The 26768-nt window shown below is 38.9% G+C and overlaps 1 protein-coding gene across 2 annotated transcripts in view; it reads left to right on the top strand.

The window, feature by feature from the left end:
• Positions 1 to 26510, top strand: part of LOC127968408 (rho GTPase-activating protein 39) — a 28362-nt gene extending 1852 nt beyond the window's left edge. The window contains exons 2-10 of one of the 2 annotated variants that reach the window (XM_052569608.1): positions 7337 to 7804; positions 16079 to 17375; positions 19474 to 20098; positions 21640 to 21729; positions 23710 to 23783; positions 23869 to 24068; positions 24718 to 24809; positions 24909 to 25078; positions 25164 to 26510. In XM_052569608.1, coding sequence (XP_052425568.1) covers positions 7337 to 7804; positions 16079 to 17375; positions 19474 to 20098; positions 21640 to 21729; positions 23710 to 23783; positions 23869 to 24068; positions 24718 to 24809; positions 24909 to 25078; positions 25164 to 25358 — 3211 coding nt within the window. In that variant the 3' untranslated portion in view covers positions 25359 to 26510. Of the gene's footprint in view, positions 1 to 7336; positions 7805 to 14819; positions 15304 to 16078; positions 17376 to 19473; positions 20099 to 21639; positions 21730 to 23709; positions 23784 to 23868; positions 24069 to 24717; positions 24810 to 24908; positions 25079 to 25163 lie in introns of those variants that run through there. The other variant, XM_052569611.1, reaches the window with a different exon arrangement.
• The last annotated feature ends 258 nt before the right edge of the window (positions 26511 to 26768 follow it).

The raw sequence follows: 26768 nt of genomic DNA, 5'->3' as shown, positions 1-26768 counted from the left end.
ACAGATGTTCGAATTAATTAAATTCATTAAGTTAAAATGTAGTCTGCCTTCTTTTTCCACCCTGAGCTTGATTATGACACAGATGCTGAAATGTAAATAGATGAAAAGAGGTGGCTGAAAGACTTCAACTGTTTGATGTAACACACTACCAAGCTTTGATCAGCCATAGTATTGATGGCTCTCTGTTCCTCTCTCCAAGTTCCCCGTTCAGAAGCTGAACAGGGGCATGACATCGGACACTTGATGCTTTTTGAAGCCCTGTCTCTGTATGACTGAAGTTTAAAGCTTGTTTAAAATGCTTCAGATGGTGTTGTAGATTTGCATTACTCTGAAGAAACTCTAATGTGATTAGAGAGCGTTGATGGGCACTTTTGTGATCTGTTCCAGCTCTTCAGTTCCAGCTAGTGAGTATAAACGTATGTCTTGACAAGCTGAGGTTTATTTTTGATCCAGAATGGGATCTTACAATAGGATGTTTTTCCCCTGTTTGCATGTCTGGTACAATAGTGTGCAGACAAAGGGAGGACGTAGCATTGTGACAGCAGTTTAGCACCAGTGTTTTAAATAAGACCTTTGAGCGCAATGTGAAAAGCATCCAATGGCCCGTCTCCAGCGCTCTGCCTGAGGGTGTGCCTCCCGGGGCAGCGAGCTTTTCTATTCCAGTTTTGTTTGTTTTTTTAAGTCAGATCAGATGTAGTCAGATGATGATGCTGTTCTTTTGTATCAGTGAATCAGTGCGTCACAAATAGCTATGTGGTTTTAAAAGAATACAGTGAATTTCAGCTGTCATCTGTGTCACAGTTTGTTTTTGTTTGTCTGGCAAAGACATTGACACTGCATCACTTTTGAAGGTGCATTGATTCTGAAAGAATTGCGCACAAAAAATTTTTTTTCAAAACAGACTAGACTATTTTTTGGGGGCTGATTTGGTTGAGTGATATACCAGACTTCTCCAATCACTTAGTCCACTAAAACCCTTTTCTTCAAGTCTGTCAAATTCACATTCAGATCGGCCTCCAATTATCAACCGATGCATAACCCACATTCCCGCACACCTTTTATTTTGTCTATTATTTTTATCATCTGTTTTACTCATGTCACAATATGCTTTACATGACAAAATTAATGGGCTAGCAAATAATAGTTGGATTAATAGTTGCATTCTTTATTTGGAGTCTTTTGAAACACCTTTATTAGTATTAGTGTTATTTGAATTGTTTTATTGGTATTAATTAGCTTTCTTATATCTCATCTCCTGTGTTTGTTCAGGATGGGGCACTTAAAATGCAGCTGTTGACCCCACCTCGACAATTTGCATCTTTAATGTGCTAATCTTTTGCAAAACTTCAGGCCTTTAGGCAGAAAGGATTATTTTTATCTTGTCCTTACTAGGACATCCTTACTAACAAACGTTAACAACTCCATCAGTTGGGCATTCAGGGCTCCCATTCCCATCTCCTAGGAGCTCGCTTTGACAACATTGTCCTTTGAGGTGGTTTGGTGACCTCTGACCCTCCTCCCACCCAGTCATCCAGCATGACCCTCAACACTGAGAGGATATTTGATGTGTTGGATTTGGTATTTTTAAACACTTAAAGTAGATAGTAGAGATTGACTTGTTGCCTGTGTGACTCTTACTGGACACGTTATGATAAAGTCATCATGTACTGTACAACAGGAATAATCAGCTCAGGGAAAAGTTAACCTCTTTTTATCTTACTGAATCTGTACAGTTGTCTGTGTATTTCAAAATGAGATGTTCATTCAAAAGAGGTATTGATACTGACGTTGACAGCTGGTAGTAGACAAGCGCCTCTGTATTTAAGCACACATCTATCCTGCTAACGTCAGTGTATCTCACCCCCTCACACATGTCCATTCATGTCTCACTGTTGCTGTCAGTGTGCTAGTTTGTCCTGAATAAGGCCTTTGGGGTTGTGTGTGTGTGTGCATGGCTGCAAAAAGCAGGCTTGTCAGATTTGTCCCCTCTAGAAAGAGGTTTTATTGTTTTACTAACGCAGTTGCTGTTTGGCAGTTACAGACTTCCTGCCTGCAGCAGAAGTCTCCGGCAGGAGTGTCCACTGAGACAGGAAGTAGATCAGCAGCAGTGCAGACAAAAAAAGTCATATAGTACATACAGGCAGTGCATCTTCTCAATGAGGTCAACTTTTCTTGCTTTATATAGAAAGAATTCCCGGAAAGGGGGTTGTAGTTCAGCATCTCAGACCCCTTATCCTTACCCCAAAGCCACACACCCCCTTAGAGGAACAACTCGCATTCTGATTGGGCACTGGTGTCGTGAGAGCTTTAATTGTAAAGGGGGTTGTTTCAAATGAATAGAGGCTGATGGTTGCGCTAACAATGCTCTCCATTGTCATGTGCCCATTATCCTTTAGTAATGGGTGGAATTCTCACGTATTGTCATGCATATGATACTGACTTACAATTTGGCTAGACTATTTGATGCCCTCTGAACCACAATACTTGAGTACTATCTGCTTTAGCTATCATCGTCTCGGGAAAGGCAAGAGACATTAGCCATATGATTTCCGCAATTACACTGCATAAAAATATAAAGATTCTAAAACGAGATAAATGTACTTAATTTCTTAGAAAATTACTAGCTTAAAAATAAATAACTTAGAAATGAGGTGAATTTTTATTTCATGCAACCTTAAAACATGTTTAGATATTTATGGCAAATAAGTTTTTGGTGTATAACTTTAGGAATATTTCAGCATCTCATGATTATAAACAAGAATTGTAGGTTACTCATACCTGTGTAATCACATTGTCTCTTGTTTTTAAGCCATATTATCTGTGGTTTTCTAACACCGCACCTCTTGACAAGCTGTCAGTGTTCAAAAGTGTTCAACAACTTGTTTGTCACTACATTGCGAGTTGTTTGTTTCAGATCTGTACACACTGGAATCTGTGCCACTGTATTAAAAGTTTAGTTGTCACTACCTGAATTTTTTTATGTTAATTTGTAATGCAATTGTCACTTCTGTAAATAACCAGCTGGAATTACATCTGTGTTTAGCTGCAATGTGTACTTGACCATTAAAATACACTCAAACAATGAATAGATCTTTTTAAGAAATCCAATATCCTATAATTTGGAATTATATATAAATCTCAGTAAGCTGCTTTCAAAAATACAGCTGTCATAGGATTGTTTTTGTTGTAATTTTTAACTCTAGTATAAATTGAAAACACTTAAGAGTACCACCACAAAATAATACGGAAGATCTGGTTTTGATAAGGATAGGCTTATTTTATTATGTCTTATTCTATTTAATGCTGAGTGGCAGTAGTTTTATGTTAATTTTAATGTAAACAAACAAACAAGTGATTTGTGTTTTTTTTTTCCTCTCACATTTTTTATAGTGTAGAAGACTCTGACCATACCCAAATGTTTAATTTAACAATTATTATTCTCTTCTTTTCTGGCTTTCAGCCATTTAACAGAATCATTCCTGTAACTAGTCTGTTAACAGAAGGCCTCAGTTCTGATGAGTTACCCCCAAAGATAAATAAAGCCAGGTGGAATAAAAGTGAAACAGACGGAAGCGTCTGTATCATGACCTGTGCTGACAAAGGCCTAGTCTGCTCTTTAAGATGAGCCAGCCGGCACTTTATTCATTACTGTGTATCAACTACATATTCTATGAACTAAAACCCTGTGTTTAGTAGCATGGGATAAATGAAGCATTTGCATGTAACACGGAGGGAATAGAAGAAAAGTATCCACCCATTTTCATTCAGCTACTGTCATTCAAATATGTGTGAGTACAGTTTTTGCATCTAACCTTTCCTATTATCACCGGAATGAGTTACCTTACTTAACAGAGCCACAGAATTCTTTTGACGGGTGCAGCAGTTTGTTTTTTGTTGAATAAACGTGCACTACATGCTCTTCTCTATTTCAGAGGCAGGGCAGTGTCCTTCCATGTGTGTTCTGTTTGTGGAGCTACGCCTATTGTTTGCTTATGTGTGTACTCAGCTGACACTTCATTCATTTGTGTTTGAGAGTGACACAGCATGGTTTCTGTAATCAAATGCACCCATAAAATAAGTTTGAAATAGATTGAGGTGAACACTGATTTCAGTTTAAAACAATTGATATGTTTTTGTTTATCAAAGGAAGTAAATATTTTTTCTTGCCACACCTCATTGAAACTAAGTTTCACTCAGGTAGGTAAATTACCCCACCTGTCACACAATTTGCATGCCATACCACCATATTGAATGGCATTACATCACCACAAACCCCTTTCATCGGTTATTGGCTGTTTTGCACTTTTTATGCTATTTAGAGTTCTAATAAGGTGTCTAAGTCAAAGGCAGGTTCTTTTTTTTAAACACTGGCTCGGCATGGCCAATGCTTGTCAAGTGTCAAACTCAGAATAGTATGTTATTGTTTGGCCTGGCGTCCAACTTTATGAGGAGTAATTGGCAGCTAAAAGACTTTGGCACAGAGAATTGTTGTTAAAGTTGTTGCATTTTTCTTTACTTTAAGAGTGGTTTCGGGTAGTCTAAGTCAGAAACACCTTAGGTGGAATTTCAAAATTGAGGCCCTAAAAAAGCACTGAATAAAAACGGCATTTGGCCTCGTTTTGGAACAATGGATTTAGTCCATTATGTCGTTGTTTTTCAGTGCTTGGAGACCAGCCATCTTACAGTTATTTTTAAACAATGGTGCAGATTTCTAGACCTCAGGAATTTGAATGATTTCATTGTTTTATGTATTGGGAAAATATTTGACATATTATTAGACACTTTCTAAAAATATTTCTTCATACAGAACTAGGGTTAAAAAGAGGGTGAATAGCCTTTGCATCAGACTCCCATGAATGTTGTCTTTTTTGGTGGTATTAAACAGATTTCTAATGCCCAGGAATAACTGCTGGTAGAGAATAGCTTTTGCAGAACCAGAGTTAAGAGTTAACTTGAAAAAAGTTTATTACAGACAAGAAGTTAACAGGATGGGGATACTTATTCTTATACAAAAAGATTTTCTAAAATGAAAAGAAAAACATCAAACAGCATTAATTATTTCTGTTATTAATTTTAGAGTTTTGATTTAATTCTGTGAGGTTATTTTTAAGGATAGTTTTTTTTCTCTCTGCATGTTAATCACACGGTTGTTTGTTTGATTTTCACAGTGGTCTTGGCAGTCAACCCTAATACTTTCTTATGCAACTTTTCACATTCTTTCCATTTAATTTTTTCACATGTATACAAATCTGTTTTCCTGATTATATAATGGCAAACATTTGAGTTTGATGAGGAGGATTTTAGTCTTGAGGATTCTTTTGCAGAAACCGAATGCCTCTCTAGAGACGGTGCGAATGAGTGAGAAAAGGGTGGGTGGAGTTCAGCACACAAAGGCTCCAGTTTAACCGCTCTTCAATTACACAGCTCCCACCCATAAAGCTCTTGATCTGGTAGCAAGAATTAGTTTGTGCAGAATAGACACTACCGGACAGAATTCTTTGTGATCAGTAGCATTGCCAGCTTTTATAATTAATTTTTTCAAATTGTCAAATGTGCACACACCCTTAGGATTAATGCATCAACACAAAACCAATGCATTTCCTCAAGTCAAATGCTATTTCCCTCAAGGAAAGGCTCAAATATTTAATGGTGATAATGAAGGTAAAATGAAATGATCGGTATATTTGAGACAGATGGTGTCCCAGCATGTCTCTGCTTAGACTCAGTCAGGTCTGTTGCTTTGCTTTGCATTTCCCAGCTTACCTGGCACCATCTGTATCGTAGTCCCTCATGGCCACTGTATATCTACATTTGTTTTTATGAAGATGCAATGATATATTAACATATTTGGTACTTGTTGCTTTTTCAAATGTAAAAGCCAGAGTAATAAAGAGAGTTGGATTGTGTTACATTTCGAGCACCTTTGAACAGGTGGGCTGACTATTTCTGATCCTGAGCCACAGCTTGGGTTGAAGCCCAGGGAACAAAAGGACATATGGCTGTGAAAAACGCACAAGCACCCTGTTCACTCTCTGACCAGTGGTATAGAGGGCACATGGCAGGAGAGAAAGAGTACACTTTTTGTGGTGTGAAACCTGGGCAAACGTTGACATGCCTCACTGGAGTATCATCAGACCATGCTAAACAGCTGAAGAATTGAAAGAATCATTTACAGTAGCTGTGTCTGCACGTCTAGACATCGGAGACATCATATTGTCTCTTGTTTTTTTTGTTTTTTTTTTGTATGTAAGTGTTTAGTTTACTCTGGCATAAACCACTTAAGATAAATATCAGTATTTTGACTACCTCAGATTGAGTCATATCAAGCCATTCGCTGGTTTAGGTGGCAGAAGCAATTTCACCGCCCGGGACAGATAGTCTGAGTTCTCACATGGCTTAATTTAGCACACTTAAGATTCTCTGCATTAAGAAACTAGATCAAAAGATACAAAATAGGTTTCTCAGAGGGGCAGCATGACCCAAATTAGCTGCATTAGATTATTTTTTGTTTAGGTCTCCATCAGATGTCACTTTCTCCATGGAGTGGCAAAGATGTCTAGCATGGTCAGAATTTTTGGTACAAAGATTAAACATGAATAGATGAAACATTCACAATAACATCAATAGCATATAACTGAAAAACAAACGGAATAAGTCTGCATGAAAATGAATTTTTCTGTGTTATTAGTCACTGCTTGGTTACAGTTTTTGTGTAATGTCAAGTGAATGGTCAAACATGTTTTTAAACTTTCTACATCTTAGTGTCTTGTGTGTGATTCCAAGACAATTGAAGGGTCTTAAGTCCCGCTTTTTTTTTTTTCAATCCTGTGTCATCTGTAAATAATTTAGCAGTCACATGACACACTAAGATGACTTAAAGAGTTCAGACCACGACAAGCGCATCTGTTACCAGATGGGAGAACTGATTTGTCTCCTGATAGCCTGTGTGTGTGGGAATATATGTGAATGCTTTCCAGCTCACAACTTTGTTTCCTCGGCTGTATCTGCAGATAGGATTAAGGGTGTGCTGAGCCAGCATTTCTGAGCATGCACTCTCACACATGGCGAATCTCTCTGTGGCTTTGGCCTAATTCCCTTGATAACACATCCATCAGATTACACTTAAGAGATTGACCATAGAGCCCAGCCTGTAATTTATAACAGTGCAGCTGTGCCATTTTGTTGATTTGATTTACTTTGATTCCAATGTACCATATTTTGTTTGGAAAACAATCAGGGTCAGTATTATGACAATAAATGGGTTTTGCTAGCTTTTTTGTATACTAAAATGAAATATGATTTAAATGGTGATAATGCTCTCTCTCTTTCTCCTCAGCGCTGATTGGGTGGAAATCCTTGAGCCTCGTTCGCAAGAGCGTATGTACGTGAATTTGGCCACGGGAGAGTGTGGTTGGGACCCACCCACCGATGTGCCCGTCCGCCAGGCTGATGGCAACCAGTGGTGGGAACTTTTTGACCCCCAGAGTGGCAGGTTTTACTACTACAACTCTGCTGGCCGCACGACCGTGTGGCACAGACCTCAGGGTGCAGATATTGTCCCTCTGTCTCAGCTCCAGGCCATGAAACGCAGCACTGCATCCGAGCGAAAGGCTGATGGGGGTACTAGGGAAAATCAACATGGGACTCAGTCCACAGGGAGTCAAGATAGACGCACCCCTCTACCACCCATGGAGCCCTACACTAAAGAGCCTGAATGTGCCAGCAAAGAGCCTAACCAACAAGAAATGGACAACAGACAGAAACCAGACATCCACAGCGTAGACAACAGCAAAGACTCACTCAGGTAGGCCTCTGGACTTTCTCCGCATGTTATCTTGAGTTTAGCCGTTTATGGTTCCTAAGAAATAACTGGCCTTAACCAGAGACCGATTATCTTCAACTGCTGGAATATCACTCTGATTTTCTTTGAAACTAAAGAACCCTCTGGGCTCAACTGGCAACACTTGTGGCATACTGTTGATTACAAAAATTTTCTATCAAATATTACTTGGGGAAAAATAACAAGGTTACTTTGAGAAATAGAAGTAAATAGGGCCAATTTTTTGAGGAGTTAGAGCAGAAATTACTTGTGTTAATTCTTCTTTAAACTTGTGTATTATTTGAGCTGTAAATTGTTTTAAATCATTTTTGCAGTTGTTGTAGGGATTACAACAAAAGTTGTAACGTTGGAAAGTTTAACCACATATTTCACACTAAATTCATGTTAACATGTTAATGTTTTGTGGCTATGCCACTGAATTTGTAAAAGTAGTAAAACAGGCAAAGGTAGGAATTTATTTGTGGAAATTGAATCAACATTATGCCACAAATGCAAATGCAAACTATTTACTAAACCCATGTATTCCTTGTGTTTGTCATGTACTCGTTAGGCAGTCATTTAGATAAATTGCTTCCAAATGTGAAAAGTTGACATTTCCTCATAACACTTATTATCGAGTTCTTAGTGAGAGTTAGTTTGTTTCTTCCCCGACCAATCAAACCACCTTCATAACCAGATTCCAGTCATGACAGCTCTGTTTCACCGGGCTGTGTCTCTGCTATTTCAGTGCCTTATGCTTTACCCAACTACAATCCTTTGGCCATTCATTCTTTCCTAAAACAATCTCTGAGCCCCACCAGATGAAAGCTGCTGGGGTCGGGGCCCAGGGAGAGCCAAACCATTGTGGTTCGAACGTGACTGGACTTTCCCCTTTTCCCGCTCTTGAGGCCATGGTATACATTATCCAGCATATACAGTGGCTCTTTCTATTTCAGGGAAATGTTTAGCAGGGCACTCGTTCTTTCAAATCCACCCATGGAAAAAGAGTTAATGGAGTCCAATATCTTAACTGTGTGATCCCACTGTAGCTTTGGAGGATTTTGAAATATTGTGGCTGCTTGTGGCACGACTTACTCTTGTGAGTGGTGAGTGCTATGAGGAGCTGTCCTCTTTCTTTGCTTTAGACACGCATGACTGCTGTCCCTGAGAGGCCCAACATTTTTAACCATTTTGTAAAACTAGTAGGGCAACAAATTTTTGACCTTTAGGTAAAACTAGAAGGGCAACAAACCACTCATCTCCCACCTCCTGGCCTCGAAGTGTTTCAAACCTCTCAAGCAACTGTATGGCTCTCTTGGGAACCCCACACATCTAAGCCTCCTTACGGATGACTCACATTTTTCAAAGGTCATACGATGTGCCCAAAACAATGGACAGCTGTGTGTGAAAGAACCAGAGACCATAACTATAGCTTTATGGGTGCATTGTACCTAATTTAGCAGTATGATAATATCTTAGTTGTTTTCAAAAAACTTCTGTGGGTTGGGTGTAGGGCTGGGAGATACATTTGATATTCATGATACAATATATGCCACTGTTCAAATGTTTTGGTTTTTAATCTTTTGAAAGAAATTCATACTTTCATTGAGCAAGGATGCGATAAAAAGTGACCCTTCACTTAATTTTTGATCAAAAGTGACATAATGTTACAGAAAAAGTATTTCAAATGAATGCTGTTTAACAATAATCAAATAATTCTGAAAATATGTCACGGTTTCCACAAAAATAATAAGCAGCTATATTTAATGAAATACTGTATTTACTAATAAAGCCTTGATGAGACATTGATGCGAAAACATTAAAAAAAATCTTACTGACCTCTAAAATTTGTGATTTTGTGGGCAACATAAAATCAGTCTGTTATTTATTGTTGTATAGCTATAAATGATGTAATTTAGTAAAAAGCATTTCATGCCTAGGTCATTAATACCTAAACATTTCACTGTTTTTCACCACTAAATATATTTGTTTATCCTGGAAGTTTGTTTGAAATTGTTTCCTCTGCTGAAAAATATTAAAATATACTGTAGCTATATTGCATAGCCCTAGCTGACTTGCAGAAATCATAATACAGGCATATAGTTATGGCTAGTGAAGATTTCAAATTATATTCTATGAAAAACAAATGATTTAGGTATATTCCACCCATGGAAAGAAGATATCCATGACACCAGAATAAAGCAAGGTAATTTTGCTAAATTGCTGTATAATTATTATTGATCTGTTGTGGCACGTTCTTTGTTACGGTTTCATGCCTCAAGGGGAAGGAGTCTCCAATAACGATTTCTGTTGTTTGTCCATCTAAAAATAAAAGCCAAGGAGTGGTCATAAAATATCAGCCTGACAATGATCCAAATAGCACCATCTGTGTTATCATATGGTGTGTTTGTGGTAAAAACAGCTTCCCTTGATTGTTGAACAAAAAAAGTACTAAATCTGGGCTTAATCACACTGCCCCTCCAAGACGAAGTCATAGTATGGACAAGCAGAGCTTGACTCTAGTAAGAGAGAACCCTGTAAACAAACATATACACACTGGCACACACACATACAACGTGATTGTGTTTAAATGATGGATGGATGGCTGGCTGGGACGGGGGTGTTTCACTTTGAAAGTTATTAAGTGTGGGGAAACAGGAAGCTTACGTTTTCCACATCTGCACTAGAGATCACAAGGGTTTATTCAACAGTGTCAGTGTTATAGCATTCAGCCGTTTAGTAGGTTACCATGGCAAGAAGATTGGTGATTAGAGGACACCTCTGTGCTTCCTTTGCTGTGTAATGGAATGGTGTAACGTAACCCAGGGATGACCTGGGGAAGTTGTGAAGGGGTCATGAAATTCTTTTGTCCTGCAGGCGGACCCCAGGCCGAGTGGCTACTATAGGAAGACAAGGGTTTTAGTTAAGCACGCAAATCCCTGAAGACCAGCTGTTAGGGTTTCCCATAGCATGAATTGGATTGGGATCTAAGACATTAAATTAACACCCAGCCTAATACAACCTTCTCTTTGTGGACAAATGATTTAACAGACTTTGCTTTGTTGGAGTTCAGTCAGATCTGAATAGTATTGATATTTAGGGTTAAAGACAGATGCCTTGTATTATTGCATGATTTTCAGACTTAAATGATTCAGGGATGGAGTTGATGATAACTGCGACAATGTTGCATGCCATAACATATATAACATCTGTCATTATGATAATGGTATTTATGGGGATTTCTTAGGTGCGGCTGAAAACCGCCTTTGTAACGGCTTGGTTAGATACCAAAAGTGAAAGCTGTGAAAGAGAAACAACACTTTTCGTGCCAGTCATGTGCACCATATTTTCACTTGTGTCATGCTCACGAGGTTTATTTGATTTAGGGAATGTCTGGGAGTTCAGAAATAGCCGATATTGCAAAAGACATTTCAAATGAATTATGAAGTCTGTTTATAGGCTATCGCTCATGTTTGGAGTGGAAAGGTCACCATTAATATCCTAAGGGAGTATCGCTCCAGGGGCATCTTGGATTTCAGAAATCATTTGGCCTTTCTGGTGCTTCTACCTTTAAATGGTCATAAACATTTAGATTCCTTAAAAACACAAAAAATAACTCAGTCAGGCTTTGCACTCCATGCCACACATGTTTTGTGTGTTACCTCAGTCCTTTACTCTGAAAACTAGATTAGTGGCCTAACACAGATCATCTATGAAAGTGGAACAATTTCAACCGTCTTTTGTTTTATTTTAGTCGTGCCTTTGGTGTTGCTTAAAATACATTGAGAACAGACTGCTGCCTTTATCCGCTGGCTTCACTTTAAACACAGAGAGACGCAGAAAGCCTAGTGCAGGGCTGGGATTTCTCTAAACCAGTACGGCCCTTTTGATTTGCTGAGTTTCTTTACCTTTATGATTTTTTATATATTAATCTAGTTGACCAAAACTGTGACTCTCAACTTATCAAACATATTAAAATATTCTAAACAAATTTTCACATGTTTTGGCCATGGTTTTGTGCGCCTTATGCTCTGTACAGTATGTTCACTGTTCGTGAGAGAAGAAGCAGTTTTCACAGCTGTAACCAGAGCTGTGAATTCTCATGCTATCTGTTTTCATATCAACAGATGTAGATTAGTGCTGAGATTCCAGAGCCATCTCATTGTCCATATGCTGAGCCGAGCCATTTTGACTGCCTTTTCCAGAGGTCACAGAGAGCAGAGTGTACAGCATTAGCTCGGAGTGAAACATACGATATACATGTATCAGAAAGTTGTAATAAACCATAATATTTCAAGTAAATCGAAGTATTGGGATTATTGCGAAATTGTGTTGATGTCGTATGGATCCTAGTGATTCCCACCCTGTTAGTGGCCTGGCTTTATTGCACTTAATAATTAGAATTATCTGCTTAAGTTGTTCTCACGTCTTTTGAGAGCAGGGTGTGGGTGTGAGGATGGGCCGGTCACGTGTGCGGTATGTGAAGAAGCTAGACCCACTGGCTCAGTAATGAGAGGTGTTCAGCTGTCCACAAACAGCTGAGTCCTCTAGATCTTCGTACACATCAGTTTTGCTTCATTGAGCAAAGTTTGAGTCAAATGAATCATTCTGATGAAATAATACATAATACATATTACATATTACATTAATACATATACAGTACTGTTTAAAAGCTTGGATTATCAGGGATGCATTAAATTTATCAGTATTGGCAGTAAAGACATTTCTAATGTTACAAAAAAATATTGAACTCTCTATTCATCAAAAAATATATATTTTAAATGTTAATATTTTAGAATAGTACTGTTTTGACTGTATTTCTGACTAATGACTACAAAAAAAAAAAAAAAACTTAAACCAGATTTTGAATGGCATATATGCATGTGTATTTATGTTGCTTAGCTTTTCACATCTGTTGAAAAGATGATTGTCAACTCTGAGTCATGCTTCAGATTTTTGCTATAGGCCACATCTCCTCTTCCTGTCCATACGATGAAAATAGCCCATTATGTCAGTTTCTTCCTCTTTAGTTGGGGAAGAGTTTTTGGACACGCTGTCTTGATATTTTATTTCCGATACTGATGGAAAGTCCAATGCATTCACAAGTATAATGAGGTTAGACACATTTCACCCTGCAAAACTCCTAATCTCTTGCCTCTGCTAGGACTATTAGACACCAGACGGCCTGGGACGAATTGATCCTCCCTGACTAGTTAACCTTATTTTCCTCCTTGCCAAATTAAATTATCCAAAGCGGCTCTAAAGGATTTTAACTTGCTTTTTTAGTTATGCTGGCCCCCTTTTTTCATGACTTTAATAAAATGTGTGCTTAAACTGTGTCATCTGTAAATTGGCAAAGGTGCATAGGTTTAATGAATAAGATCTAAATAATCTTACCAAAGAAAAATGTAGAATTATCTTAATTTTTTAAAAGACATTTATTTTGTGATGCATTGATATTTTAGGTTGTCTTTCGTTCAGTCTTTTTGGTAGCAGCCACACTCTCTACCCACAAGGATCTTATTATGGAATGTTATGGTAAGAAAACCATTGCCATGGCGCTTAACAACCATGCATTGTACCGCTATTTAAACAATCAGATGCCTTTGAGTGATCAGTGGAAGAAATGCCAACGTTGTCTAATACCAACCAAAGCAGCCTCCCATGACTAATCTCACACTCTCTCTGGTTCTCTCTTCCGCTCTCATTTTCCTTTTTTTTTTTTTTTTTATCTCTGGTGCATTAATAGTCACAGTACTGTTGTTTTTTGTTTTTCTCACATAGAGTATGTTTAAATACAGTTGACACCTCATGTGTTTGTGCCATACTTTAGCGTCAGGGACAAGAAGTCTTGGCTGCTGAGGTTATAGTATTTAATTTTTTTGTGTGTGTGAAAAATTTAAAGATATATTCAATAAATTTGGTAATTTTTCAGTAAGCAAAGAATGCTAAATCCATGTCTTTGTAAGCTAATTGATATATTGTATAATTGTGGACAAATTATTGTAATTATTTTGTTCATTCAGGCCATGAACTCATGTTAAAATGATTTATTAATAACTAATTAAACAAAGATTTTAAAGAGAAAAATCTGATTTCTATTACAAAGTGCTGTCCTCTAATTTCCGTTCACTAAGAAATTCTAAAAATGATAAACAACACATGCTAAAAATAAATGTTTATACTACTTGAAAAGCTGCTTTGAAACAACATGTATAATTTAAATAGTGATAACGTCTCACAATATTAATATTTTTGTATTTTTGATCAAATATGCAGCTTTGGTGAGCATAGGAGACCAAATCTTTCCCACCTCAAACTTTTGAACAGTAGTGTACATTAAATTATTGTTTGCATTTCTGAGCAACGTTACACAAGTGCAGCAGTAAAATTTGTGCTAAATCTATATCTGCATTGGTATTTTCTCTTTGTGCTGTGAAGTTTGTCCTTTGAACTCTTTAACAGTCATTCCCTGTGGCAGGAAATTGAGCTGCCTGCTTGCTCACATCGGCAGAACTCGTAAAACAACAACACATTGAATCTGTGGGCCTTACATAAACATCTCTTCTGGATGTTCAGTGTCACATCCTGGAGACCCAAATCTACATTGAGTGTTTTCGGTTTTGCATATTCAACATTCAAGCAAATTAAAATCACTCTGCTGTATTGTTAAAGTGACCTTGTGAGGATGTTTTGTCATTGTGTCATGCTAGATGCAGAAGGCTGAATTTCTTAGGAAAGAGCAGCTACATGTTTACTGTCTTTTCTTTGGTGGGTAACACTTCTAAAGCAATGCCCCTCTGTCACCGCCTTGAGAAAACCAACACCATCTAAACACTCACACTCTGTGATTCAAGTGTCAAGTCTCTTTATCAGTGTGACAGACTTTGAATTGTTGTTTGTCGTGTTGTCACGTCAGACAGTCTTTACAGTGGCCTTGGGGCTCTGCCAGATGGCTGGCTTCAAGTTTTCATATGTGCTGTACCTGTCTGGCATCTCAAAATGAATGTGTTTAACATCAAATGTGTGAGAAATGATTTGAGAAAAAAAGGGAACAGTTCTAATGGCGGAAAATACCTCATTGGATGGAAGAGTAGGGAAGTGCTTGCACCACAGTGATATACCTTCATTTTTTTGAAATGCAACAGCCGATTATCATAGTCACTGCAGTGGTTGTAAAAGTGTTGACTTAAAGTCTGACACAACTCTCTGATCTCTTACCACTTATCTTGTCTTTCTGAGTTTGATGGGATAATATGTTTTGTTTGTGTTTATGGAATGTAGAGGTATAAGAGGAAGTGTTCATTTGAGAAGTGACTCTTCAGAAATCCCCAGAGGAGGGAGCTTAAGCATATTTTCATTAGAGGATTTCTTGGGGTTTTTTATTGTGGTGACCAGTCGTGTACATAAAAGCCCTGTGAAAGCATGTTCCTCCTCCAGTTCTTTCAATATAGGACAGAAATGCGTCTCCTTACACAATAACGGTAAAAGTATTTAATAATCTCTTAATCTCTTTATTATTAGGAATATGATTTATGATTAGGGATCATCTATATGTGAGTGACTGTGTGTTTTTTTTTATTTTACTTTTGTTCAAGGTTCACTATGTATTTGATAAACATTTGGCAGAAAATGACTATTAAAATCAATATGGTTTTATTTGAAAGTTTAATAAGTAAAAATTACCAATTTGGAGCAATTAGAAAGTCATGTTTGGCTGGGAATAGTGCTTTTAGTATTTTTCTTAAGTTTAAACCACTGTTTAGGACTGCTGAGGCTTTGGACATTGTTGGGTTTACAAACAGCAGCAGATCGGCGTAGTGACAATAAAAAGTTGTAGGCAAACTCTCGAACAAGCACAATTAAAGGGACTGCATTCATTTTCACCACTAATCTGTTGTAAACTCAAACGTTGTAGTGCTTTAAAATCTATTTCAGTTGAACAATCATGGTTTTGTTTTCCTGACAAAATGGCAGTATGGGTGTTTAGATAGACATGTTATACTCCTAACAGACCCTTAGTTTCCCAAAATTGCTGAGAATTTAGCTCGACATGTCTCGATGATTAAGGCAAGGCTGAAGATTGCAGCTTTGGACTTGTTAAAGGTGTCATAAAGATGATTAGTTTTGGCCTCATAGATTAGATTTTTTGCTACTGCTTCTGTAGATTTGTGTTGCCTGTGCCTCATTTTCTTTCTGTATCTTTGGCCTTCCATATATTGACAAACTTAAACGCATTTCTCTTACTTCTAACAATAGGGAAGAGCAAAGAGACACATCTCAAAGGTGGCAGCCCTCTCCTGGATCCAAAGCCGCCATGTTGGTAAAGGTCAGCAGCATTGGCAGAAGCCAGACAAGAGTAACCAGTGGAGCTGCTTCCCTTCATCTCCCACAGAGCAAGGCCAATGACCATAGTGCCTGCACACTCAATCCTGGCAGCGTCAAATCTGTTTCAGGCTACATGCTTTCACCACAGGCTTACAAAACCACACCAGGAGGAAAAATAGCAGCAGACTGCAGGCAGGCCCACCACTTGAGGAAGGGGAGCAATGGCAGCTTCTGCCTGGTGACCCCTGAGGACTCGACAGCATCTCTACGGCCACTTTCTAGCTCATCTAGGCCAGTTTCTCCTCAGTATGGAGCAACCGCACGCCTCTACGATGATCCATCATATGATTGCCCCATTTATGATGAGCCTCCAGTAGATATGGAGGTTGAAGGTGCTCACCTACATAACGGCCCATCTAGACACAGTCTCCAGAAGATGAAGCTTCTTCAGCACCCGGGTCAATCTCACAGCAGTTCCAGACACAAGAGGAACCCATCGGACTATAGTCCAGCAGGCTTAGAGTGTATCAAGCACATGGTAAATGTAGACCCCAAGCAAGGGCTTATTTCCACCTCACCGGCCCCCTCTCCCAGCCCCTCTCCAACCTCAGCATCCGAATCTCTGCTTCTCCCAACAAGGGGGCTTCAGAAGGAGCCCGCCAGCCTGGAGAAGAAGCAGTCATGGAGGATCCTAGAAGCAAGTGTTCTCAGAGCCATGGAATTGCACCATAGCCGGCAGGGCAGCCAAGGATCTCAGGACTATTCAACCCCACCACCTCCCGCCGTTAGCTATCAAGACTCAGGTTACTCAACCGGCCCATCTCCAAGTCTGCGGAGGAAAAGCAGGAGGAGGATGGGTGCCGGGGCCCAGGGCCGACCCGGGTCTGTGGGCAGCACAGGGGAACTCACAGCCCTGAATGAGCGTCTGATGGAAGAGATGAGGGAGGTGGTTAGTCGCTCGAACACAATGCGAGAGACCAAAACTAGTCTGGACTCTGAAATGTCGGAGAACTCTTCCTCCCAGCGCACACACAGTGTGGGACGGTGCTCCTCCAGGGAGGACATTGCATCTTGCAGCAGGTCACTTAGCAAGACAAGTAACCATTCCAGTATGGTGTTCACACCTCTGGAGATTCCGGGACGACAGAAGAGGACTTACGAAAAGGTGGACACGCTTGAGAAGAGTGTGACTTTGTCCTCACCTGAGACTGCTGGACCCCTTTCACAGGTACTACAAGTTCAATTTAATATTCCTTTGGTAGAAATGGCTTGTTAACCCTTTACAGGATCAGTTCATTAACATTAGTTGGTTATCATGAATCAACAGTAATTTTACAGAAGTTGTTAATTTCAGTTATAGATATTATACTAGATAATGGTCCATCTAAACTGAAAATGATTATTTACTCACAAAAATGAGCCCTACTTACATTGTATAGACAAAAAAACATATCTACAATGCACAAAAGTATATTTATAAATTAAATACATTAATGTTAACACACAAAATATTATTCTAAAATGTTACAAGTGACCTTTTAGTAAACTATTACTTTCTTATAATGAGCTTAACATTTACAAGTTCTCTAGGGGAGTAACTTGTACCTTTTTAATTTATAGAGATTTGCAGTTTCTTATAAAATATGTGTATGAACTTTTGGCGCAGTCTATTTTCCACAGATCTTAAGTTTCAGCATCATTAAAAACCAGACGTTGTATTTGTTTAATCTCCATGTGGGACTGTTGGGAGAGAGCTTGGTTTGGTTGAAGTTGTTCATGCCCGTCTGATTTTTTTCCCCCATGGTCTTTGTAAGAAACAGATTATTATGTACACCTTACTCTACCCATTATAACATAATAGTGATGTAAAATATCAGTCCAGTTATTTTAGTCTACACCGTAAATCACAATGAGGCAACAACATCTTTCTCTTGGGTGTTCAGCATTGCAGTCAGGCAAGTTAGGTAATTCCCCGGCTGCACATGATTCTAGTTAAGGGCAATGATCACTCAAAGGAACGGTTACTGCCGCTCTGACCCGTAGCAAAGCTGTAATCTGTCCTCCCTCAGTGATGAATTCTATCTGCATTGTTCAACATCCAGGCGCCGTACTTTCTCAAATGCCTTCAAGAATTAACTACTTGGGTTTCGATCCAAATCAGCTCTGGAAACATGAAAGGGACTATTTTAAGGCATTGAGACTTACGGGTGCTGATCGTTACAAATGTTTTCTTTACCTATTTAAAAAGAGTAAAGGATATCTACTCTCGTTGCACCCACCTCTTCCCCTCCCGCCGTCCTCTGATACGAATCCAGCAGGGGTCTGCCATGGTAATGGGTGAAATGCCAGAATGTAGCGGAGCTGCAAAACACGATGCCTATTGAGCAGGAAGGATGGCTACTGTGGCCCATATGGTAGCTTTGCTGACACAGTCGGGACAGTTGGGTCCTGGACAGGCGTGGTCACTTTACAGACCAATTGTATGTCTGCGGTGAAGCCGATAGGGGTTTGGTACCTGCTGGGGATTGTTCCATAAACTGATGACATCATAGGTCACCTCATTCCATGGTGTCTAAGCCATTTCACCATACTGGCATTTCAGTGTGCTAATTCCCCAAATTATTGGCAGATGAGGGTGAATATAATGGAAAAAAATCTGAAAAATAAAAAAGTTATATACAACATGCTTTTGTTAATTTAAATGCAGCCAAAATAAAATGAAATATACATTTAGGATGAAAAAAACTTCAAGTAATTAAATCTGTAAAGCTAAAAATAATTTAAATATTGCTAAATATGTCAATTAAAAAAAAAAAAAAATACGATAAAAGCATGTCACATAATTGCTAAAAATGTAAACTTAAAATATAAACATAAAAACTTATTCAACATAAAAAAAAACTGCATTTAAATAGTAAGTATAAAAGTGGAGTTGGCAGATGCGTTATGGTTTTTGTAACAGGAATACAGCTTACAATACAGCGAGATAGTATGCATATGGCTGCATAACGGACCTCCTTACAGGACAAAATTCCTCTAGGGATCAAAATGAGGCCATTGCTGGATTTGCACTATTTTTAAGAGACATGGAAGGAGAAACGACTTACTGTAGAAAGACTTTTTATGTCAGCGATTGGTCATTCTTCATCTATAGTGGATTGGATTTCTTTATCTGTAGTTTTTTGTGCTAATTTTACAAGTTTAAGTGCTGATCCTACAGTTAATGCAGAGAAAAAAGTGAAGGGCAAAAACAAAGTAGCTGTGTAAAAATAATAGCTGTTTTATGAATGCTTTTGTGTTTTTACCCTGTTTCTCTTCACCTATAGGCAGGAACTCTGGAGCCAACAGTTCAGCTGGACAGTAGAAAGAAAGGTATGGTAGATAACCGAACAGGCTCACTCGGCCCTCATCATCATGCAGCCAGCGACTCCAATTTGCAGGCAGGTGGTGGTGGGGCTTACCAGCTTTCCTACGCCACCCTCCGTCAACCCCCACCCCCTGATGCCAACATGGCTGACTGGGCCAGCAAGCACCTGAACATGCACACCCAGGGCCTGTTCCGCCGCCGAGTTTCCATCGCCAACATGCTGTCCTGGAACCGCGGCTCTATCAAGAAGCCTATGCTGATGACCAATGACCGCACTGTACGCAAAGAAGCCTGCGAGATGTTTAAACTCGTCCAGGCGTACATGGGTGACCGGCCCTCACGGCTGGACCGGCGTCACGCAGCCCTCCTCATTGTCACCAAGTGCTGGGGCATGCAGGGCCTGAGGGATGAGCTTTATGTCCAACTCGTGAGGCAGACCACAGGCAACACAAGCCCACGCAGCCTGGCAGCAGGCTGGGAGCTCATGGCTGTGTGCCTTGCCTTCTTCGCTCCTTCACCCAAGTTCTGCTGCTACCTGGAAGGCTACATTCAGCGGCACATGGAGCCAGCCAATGACAAAAACAGTAAGTTTGTCAATTCATTATTTAAAACGACCTACTCTAGGCTTACAGGGTGTGTTGTTGTTGTTGTTTTTTTAAATCAGCTAAAAGCTGTTTAGACAGGACACATTCTTGTGCTCTGAACACAACTGAATGAAACCGAAGGCATTGAGACATTTTTAAAATATGTCTCACCTTAAAAATGCAAAGAACACATCCTGTGTGAAAGACCTGAGGGGCCAGCCTCAGACAGATCCATAAAAAAATGCTGCGTTTACACCGAAATTACCCGGAACACTTGTACCAGGAACTTTTTTCCCACCAGACCTGTTTCTTTCTGTGTTTCTACCGTGGTGTAAAGTACCGGGAAGATTAAGCAAATAGACTGGTGACGTAGGTCTGCGCGTGTTTCTCAATACAAAGTACCGCTGATTTTGGACATGCATCCTCGGTAGTTCAGACTTCTTGCATTCAACTCGGCAGTGTGATGTCTGCGATGACGAAAGTCCGGTAATTCTGCAAACAGCAGCATACATGATAACATCAGTCAGCTCGCCTTGGCTTCTGCAATTTTCCTCACTGTATATTTACAATAAAACGAAATAGGATATCAAATTATATTTTATGTTTAACCACTAAAGAGACATCAGAGCCAGCGGCGAATGTCAGAAGGACTAGCCGAGGTGAGGCTGCTCTCTGCGGATACATGATCACTGAGCTCCCGCTGATCACGTGGAGCTCACCGTCTCTGAGATCGGCGAAACACATTTTTAAATAAGCGCTGTCTTTATAAATAAACCACAGATTTGAGTTTTAAACAACTACATTCTTGCCTGAAATACTTTTAAAATTACATTTCATGACACAATAAAAGTAATATTTTGAAAATGATCCGAATAAATGGTGGTTGAACTCAACCAATCCTGTGTGAACTCAACCAATCAGAATGTTTAGCACCCAGGTCCCACCCCGAAAGTTCCGGAACTTTCAAGAAGTACCACCTCGCCAGCAGGGACTTTCTGAGGGGAATTTTTTACCCATAACTTTTACTTCCTGGTTCCTGCGGTGGAAACACACCAAGTACCAGGCCAAAGTCCATAGTTCCTGGGTAAAATTCCTGCGGTGGAAACGCGGCAAAACAACAACTCGAGTACAAAATGGATTGCTGTGGTCTAATAATAGGCTGTTTGTTCAAACAACATAATGACCTGTAAAGACACTTTCGGTAGCATGTGTTATGTTTATTTCAGAAATTCAAACTGTACTGTAAAAGCTGTAAAAGCATAATAGGATCCCTTTAAGCAAAACTTTTTTCAACATTGACAATAAGAAAAAAAATGCTTTTTGAACATCAGATCAGCATATTAGAAAATTGAAAATTCTACATTGACGTCACAGAAATAAATTATATTTTAAAATATATTAAAACAGAAGCAGATTTTTTTCCATAACAGCGTGTATACATGTTATTAATTGGTTTTGATTATTTTAGTTCTCAGACAACAAAACCTTTTTACATATGGCTTATTTAATAGGTTGTTTTGGTTTTTGTGTTTTCCTTGCAGTAACCCAGTACATATTGGATCAGCAGGATATTAAGAAGAAGAACTCAAAGTCAAGGAAGAAGAGAAAACAGAACTCAGAGGAAACAGAAGGTAGGGGTATTTTTAAACTGTGGATGATTTCTTATTTGAGACACTTTGGAACAATAAAAAATAAATAAATAAATAAATAATAAAAAAAGAGTAAACTGACCTTTTAAAGTCACTTTTATTCAGTTTGTTGAAATTTAATGTAATGGACCAACCAGAGATTTATTGCACCACTATGAAATACATTGAAGGAGAATCAGATGTTGGTATGCAGGCCTCTGTAGAGATATATTGAGTGCTTTTCATTGTCATGTGTAGCAGCATCGATTATTTGCCAATGTCAATAAAACTAGGTTAACTAGCCCTTTCAGGCAGAATGCATCACGTGTGCTTATCAGTAAATGACAGTGCCCCCATATGGTGATTCTTTGACCTTGTGGCTGTTACCACAATGAGTGGTCCTGATGATCGCATCACATTTCTGCCTACACATAACCATGACATTGACCGCAGTGAGGATCCCTCACACTGGGTCTCATAGCCTGCACGCATGGCAAAACAGTGACTCACAGTCGCTGGAGCAGACCTACTCATGAGCCGTCTCTAGTCACAAGCCCATTAGACCAGCACCAGCCACTGGCCACTTGATTGAGCAGGATATTGCTCACATGCCTGCTCTGGCCTGCATTGTTTTTGAGTCACTTAGTTGGATCTGTTGGGGAGATGTCCAGATGAGTGGGTCGACTTCACAGATACTGCTGCAGCTGGGTGTGAGTCACTATAGGGATTCTTGAAGTTGGATCTGGTCTAAATGTGCAGGGCTGGCTCAGCTGAGGAGTTTATTGGGATGTTAAATTGGAAGCCCTGATGACAGAGCCATTGTAAAACAAGAATTTACACATCTCCCTGACATAGGGAGTCACCACAAAGATCTGTGTGGTCTCTGAATAGATTGTTGTTTCCTCTAGCTTTTTATTTTTTACATTATTGTTGCCTTTCATTTCAGATGAGTGCAAGCTGTTGTTTCAAAGTCAGACCACCAGCACTTATTCAGTCATATAAAATATCAGAATCTGCATGTTTGAATGCAGTGGAATCTGTATGTTTACCCTGTAAATGGTCTGCTTAGGTTCAGGAATCCAGGGGGAAAAAAGAAATCAAAGGGTACATTTATGATGCAGTATCTCTGATTAGACGTAATTGGGGTCTGGTGTGTGGAAATTAACAAGAGGTTGTGTCAACATGCATGTGTGTCACCTGTTTGCCATAAATCTGAAGAGGTGTCAAGTTTGAGGCACATTCCAGAGAAGATGCTTTTTATTGCAGCACCGATTTTTACCATCTGGCTCCTTTAGTTAAGATTTGCAAAGCCTGTATTAGGAATGCCCCCTATGGATTTTACTTTGGAGTTATGAAGCTTTCTTGAAACCAGAGGAATCCTTGGAGAACGACTGTGGTTTCTCTAAAATGCTAAGCATAGGCTGCTATAAATTCTGCATTGCTGGATGTACAATAAATCCCAGCGATTCTACAAGCCTGGAGTTTGTTTTACAATCTGACATCAAGTGATTTCTGGGAATATCATTTATTTCCATCTAGTGGAAAATGTTCTGCGATGTCTACTTTTATAGTCCTAATGTCCTTGGCCCTTACATAACAAAAGTATAAGACAGCACATTGATGAAACGCAGCCTAGTAGAAAACCCTGTTTATTTCGTCTCCTTTAGTTCACATGTTGCTCTGATGAGTCACTACTAACAGATTGTGCTGGCTGGATTTCATCCTCCACACTTTTGATTGAACTAAATCTCCATTTGTCATTCATTGTTAAAGCAGTGACTCATTTTGAAGTGCCTCACTCCCCACGTGCCGCTGTGATCCCATGATCGTTGATTCCATGTCAACTATTATTGAGCAATTTGCCCATGTTCGAAAAAGAAAAACAACTCAGTTCTCAAAGTCTTTACCTTGTAAAACAGGTTTTGATGCATTAGATCTTGTCAGTGATTAGACTGTTCAGGCCCTGTGTCTTTTTGTCTCCAGCTCTCCCCATCAGCACATATGCCAAGTACTGCTACCGGAAGCTCCAGAAAGTGGCGGTCACTGGAGGGAAAAAGGTGAGTTTTGATCAAATACACTGAAGGAGAATCAGGTGTTTAAGGAAGATAGAAATAAGTAGTGTTTTATGCGTTTCCCATAAAGGGTCTCCGTAAGCCCAGTTTGGAGGAGGTAGACCACAGTCGGCGTGCCATCATGACCCCTTCACTGTTTGGCAGCTCTCTAGAGGAAGTGATGGAGCGGCAGAGTGAGCTCTTTCCAGACAGGAAGTTGCCGTGGGTGCAAGTGCAGCTGTCTCAGTATGTGCTAGCTCTGGGCGGAGCACAGACTGAGGGCATATTCAGGTAAGACCTGCTCAAATTCCTGCTAATTAGGCAGAATAGAAGACCAGACTATGTTTTAATATATGAGTGTGTTGACAAGTACATAATTTAAAGTTGCGAATCTACTAATTTTAACTACATTTTTCATAATGTGACTTTTGAACAGGTGTTTTCTAATAGAGTAGCATTTCCAGTTACAAGGTACTTTTTGTAGCCTGTTGACAAGGAGCAGTGTGACGCGACAAAACACTAAACTATATATTTTTGACATATGCAGCTCAAAGGGTCAAATATAATCGTGCTAACTGAACTGTTTCAGTGACAGACTTGTTCAAAAAGGCTGCATTTTTAGATCATAAATACATTAGTACAGTAATACTAATGAAATGTACTTTTAAATAAAATGCAATTAATTCCTTTGATGCAAAGCCGAGTTTTCAACAGACATTACTCACATGATCCTTCAGAAATCTAATAATTATAGATTAATTAGCAGATTAAATAATTAATAAAAAAAAAAAAAGCAATTCTAATATGCTGATTTAGCGCTCTAGAAACATTTCTTATCATTTTCAACACATGGGGCATACAGAGTTTCTTCCTACATAACAATGGTGTGTGGGCTCCCTCTAGTGGTCCTTGAGTGTAACGTTACAGTCTCCACCTACAGGGTTCCTGGTGACATTGATGAAGTTAATGCACTGAAGCTTCAGGTGGACCAGTGGAGGATTCCTGAAAATCTGTCCGACCCCAATGTTCCTGGTGAGTAACTATTCTCATGCATTTACAAAAACATTACATAGCCAAAGAAAATATGTACTGGCATTTCAATATCAAACCAAAAATATTGTTCTTCCTTAGCCTCTCTGATGAAGCTGTGGTACCGTGAGCTGGAGGAGCCTCTCATCCCCATGAGTTTCTACAAGCAGTGTGTCAGTAACTATGATGATCCTGTGGCAGCCATCAGCGTGGTGCAGTCGCTGCCTGAGCTCAACCGCCTGGTGCTGTGCTACTTCATCCACTTCCTACAGGTATTCCCAACACTCAACAAACACACTCACAGTAGGCAGCAAATGCACAAAAATATCTATTGACTGCTCTGACGCATTTCCTCAGGTTTTTGCTCAGCCTGCAAACGTTGCGGTCACTAAAATGGATGTGAACAACCTTGCTATGGTAATGGCTCCTAATTGTCTTCGGTGCCAGTCGGACGACCCCCGTGTCATATTTGAGAACACCCGCAAAGAGATGTCTTTCTTGCGAATGCTCATTGTACATCTGGACACAAGCTTCATAGAGGGCACTGTTTAAAGTTCTTTTTACTTATTAGCATAACATGAATCACTGATACAAAACCAACCTGCTTATTATAAACACAGTCACAAATATGACATTGTGAACAAAAACGAAAAACCTAGGGCAAAGGTACAATTTTAAGGATGATCGTTTGTTGTTTTTGTTTTTTTCCATTGCGAGTGGAAAACTCAAAACTGTTACTTCCATGATTTAATTGTGTTCTGTACACTTTATTGATATAAAGACTGTTGAAGTTGAAATTTGTGTCAGAAATGTTATCCCCTGTTCTTTGCATGCTCAAAAGCATGAAAAAATGTAAATCTTCAGTTCCAATGGTCATGAATTGTTAATCGTTTAAATACGTTAATGTGGGTCAAAGTTAATAACTTGCATGGATGCATTGCTTTGTGAGCACTCAAATGCTGTTTGTTTGTTTGTTTTGTATAGTAAGTCACAGAGTGAGAGGCATTAAGAATCCATTTTTTGTTTGTTTTCTGACAGTATCTTTGTGTATTTGTGTATTTTTTTAAAAATGATAATGTTATGTCATGTACAGGACAAATGTACTAGAGTTCCTAGTGTGATCTAAAAACTTAGAGAAAACAGAAAAATCGTTTATGTTAGATAGGGTGTGACTTTTTCAAACTCCATTTTAAATAAAGTATTTTAAGTGTTAAGTGTCTTGAAATGGTACATTTTTAGCACCCAGTGGAAGTCCACAGCATCATACATACCATTTAGATCTACTACATTTGAGAAAGTTTTTGAATGAATATATTAAGTGATAATGGAATTATATGCCATTATGTGATGCCTGTGAAAATGCATTTGAAGAATCAAAATGTAAAATCTTGAAAAAGAACAAAATACAATTCATGACTTATCTAAGAAGACAGGTACCCTTTGTGTAATGTTCTTTTTGAGTTTTTGTATGTAAATAAAACTTGTAAATAGTGCTCTGCTTATATTACTTACGTTACATATAAATGGAGCTGAGTGGTGGTGAGCTGTTGGAAAATAGATTTAAAAAATCTAAACACTTGTATTTAGTATTCTGTGCTATTGGCTGATTGTGTATGAGCAAAATATTCTATACACCTTTTGGACTGTGTATGTATTTTGTGAGATGGATGTTGAGGAATCTAATAAAGTTTCATAAAGATGTTACATTTTATTTGTGATTTATTTGTATTTATTGTATTTATTTGTGAGAATATATCATAGAATTACTCTTTAAAGGGATATTATATATTGCCATTGACTTCAATAGTTGGAAAAAATACTATGGAAGTCATTGGCATCCACCAACTGTTTGATTATCAGCAATCTTCAAAATATCTTTTATGTTCAACATAAGAAAGCAACTTGTTCTGGTTTGGAACGACATGAGGCTGAGTAAATGATTACATAATTTAAATTTTTGCA

The sequence above is a fragment of the Carassius gibelio genome, chromosome B11 (assembly GCF_023724105.1).
Source record: "Carassius gibelio isolate Cgi1373 ecotype wild population from Czech Republic chromosome B11, carGib1.2-hapl.c, whole genome shotgun sequence".
NCBI lineage: Eukaryota > Metazoa > Chordata > Actinopteri > Cypriniformes > Cyprinidae > Carassius > Carassius gibelio.
Note: the sequence above shows the minus strand (reverse complement) of the source record. Positions and strands in the feature narration are given on the sequence as shown.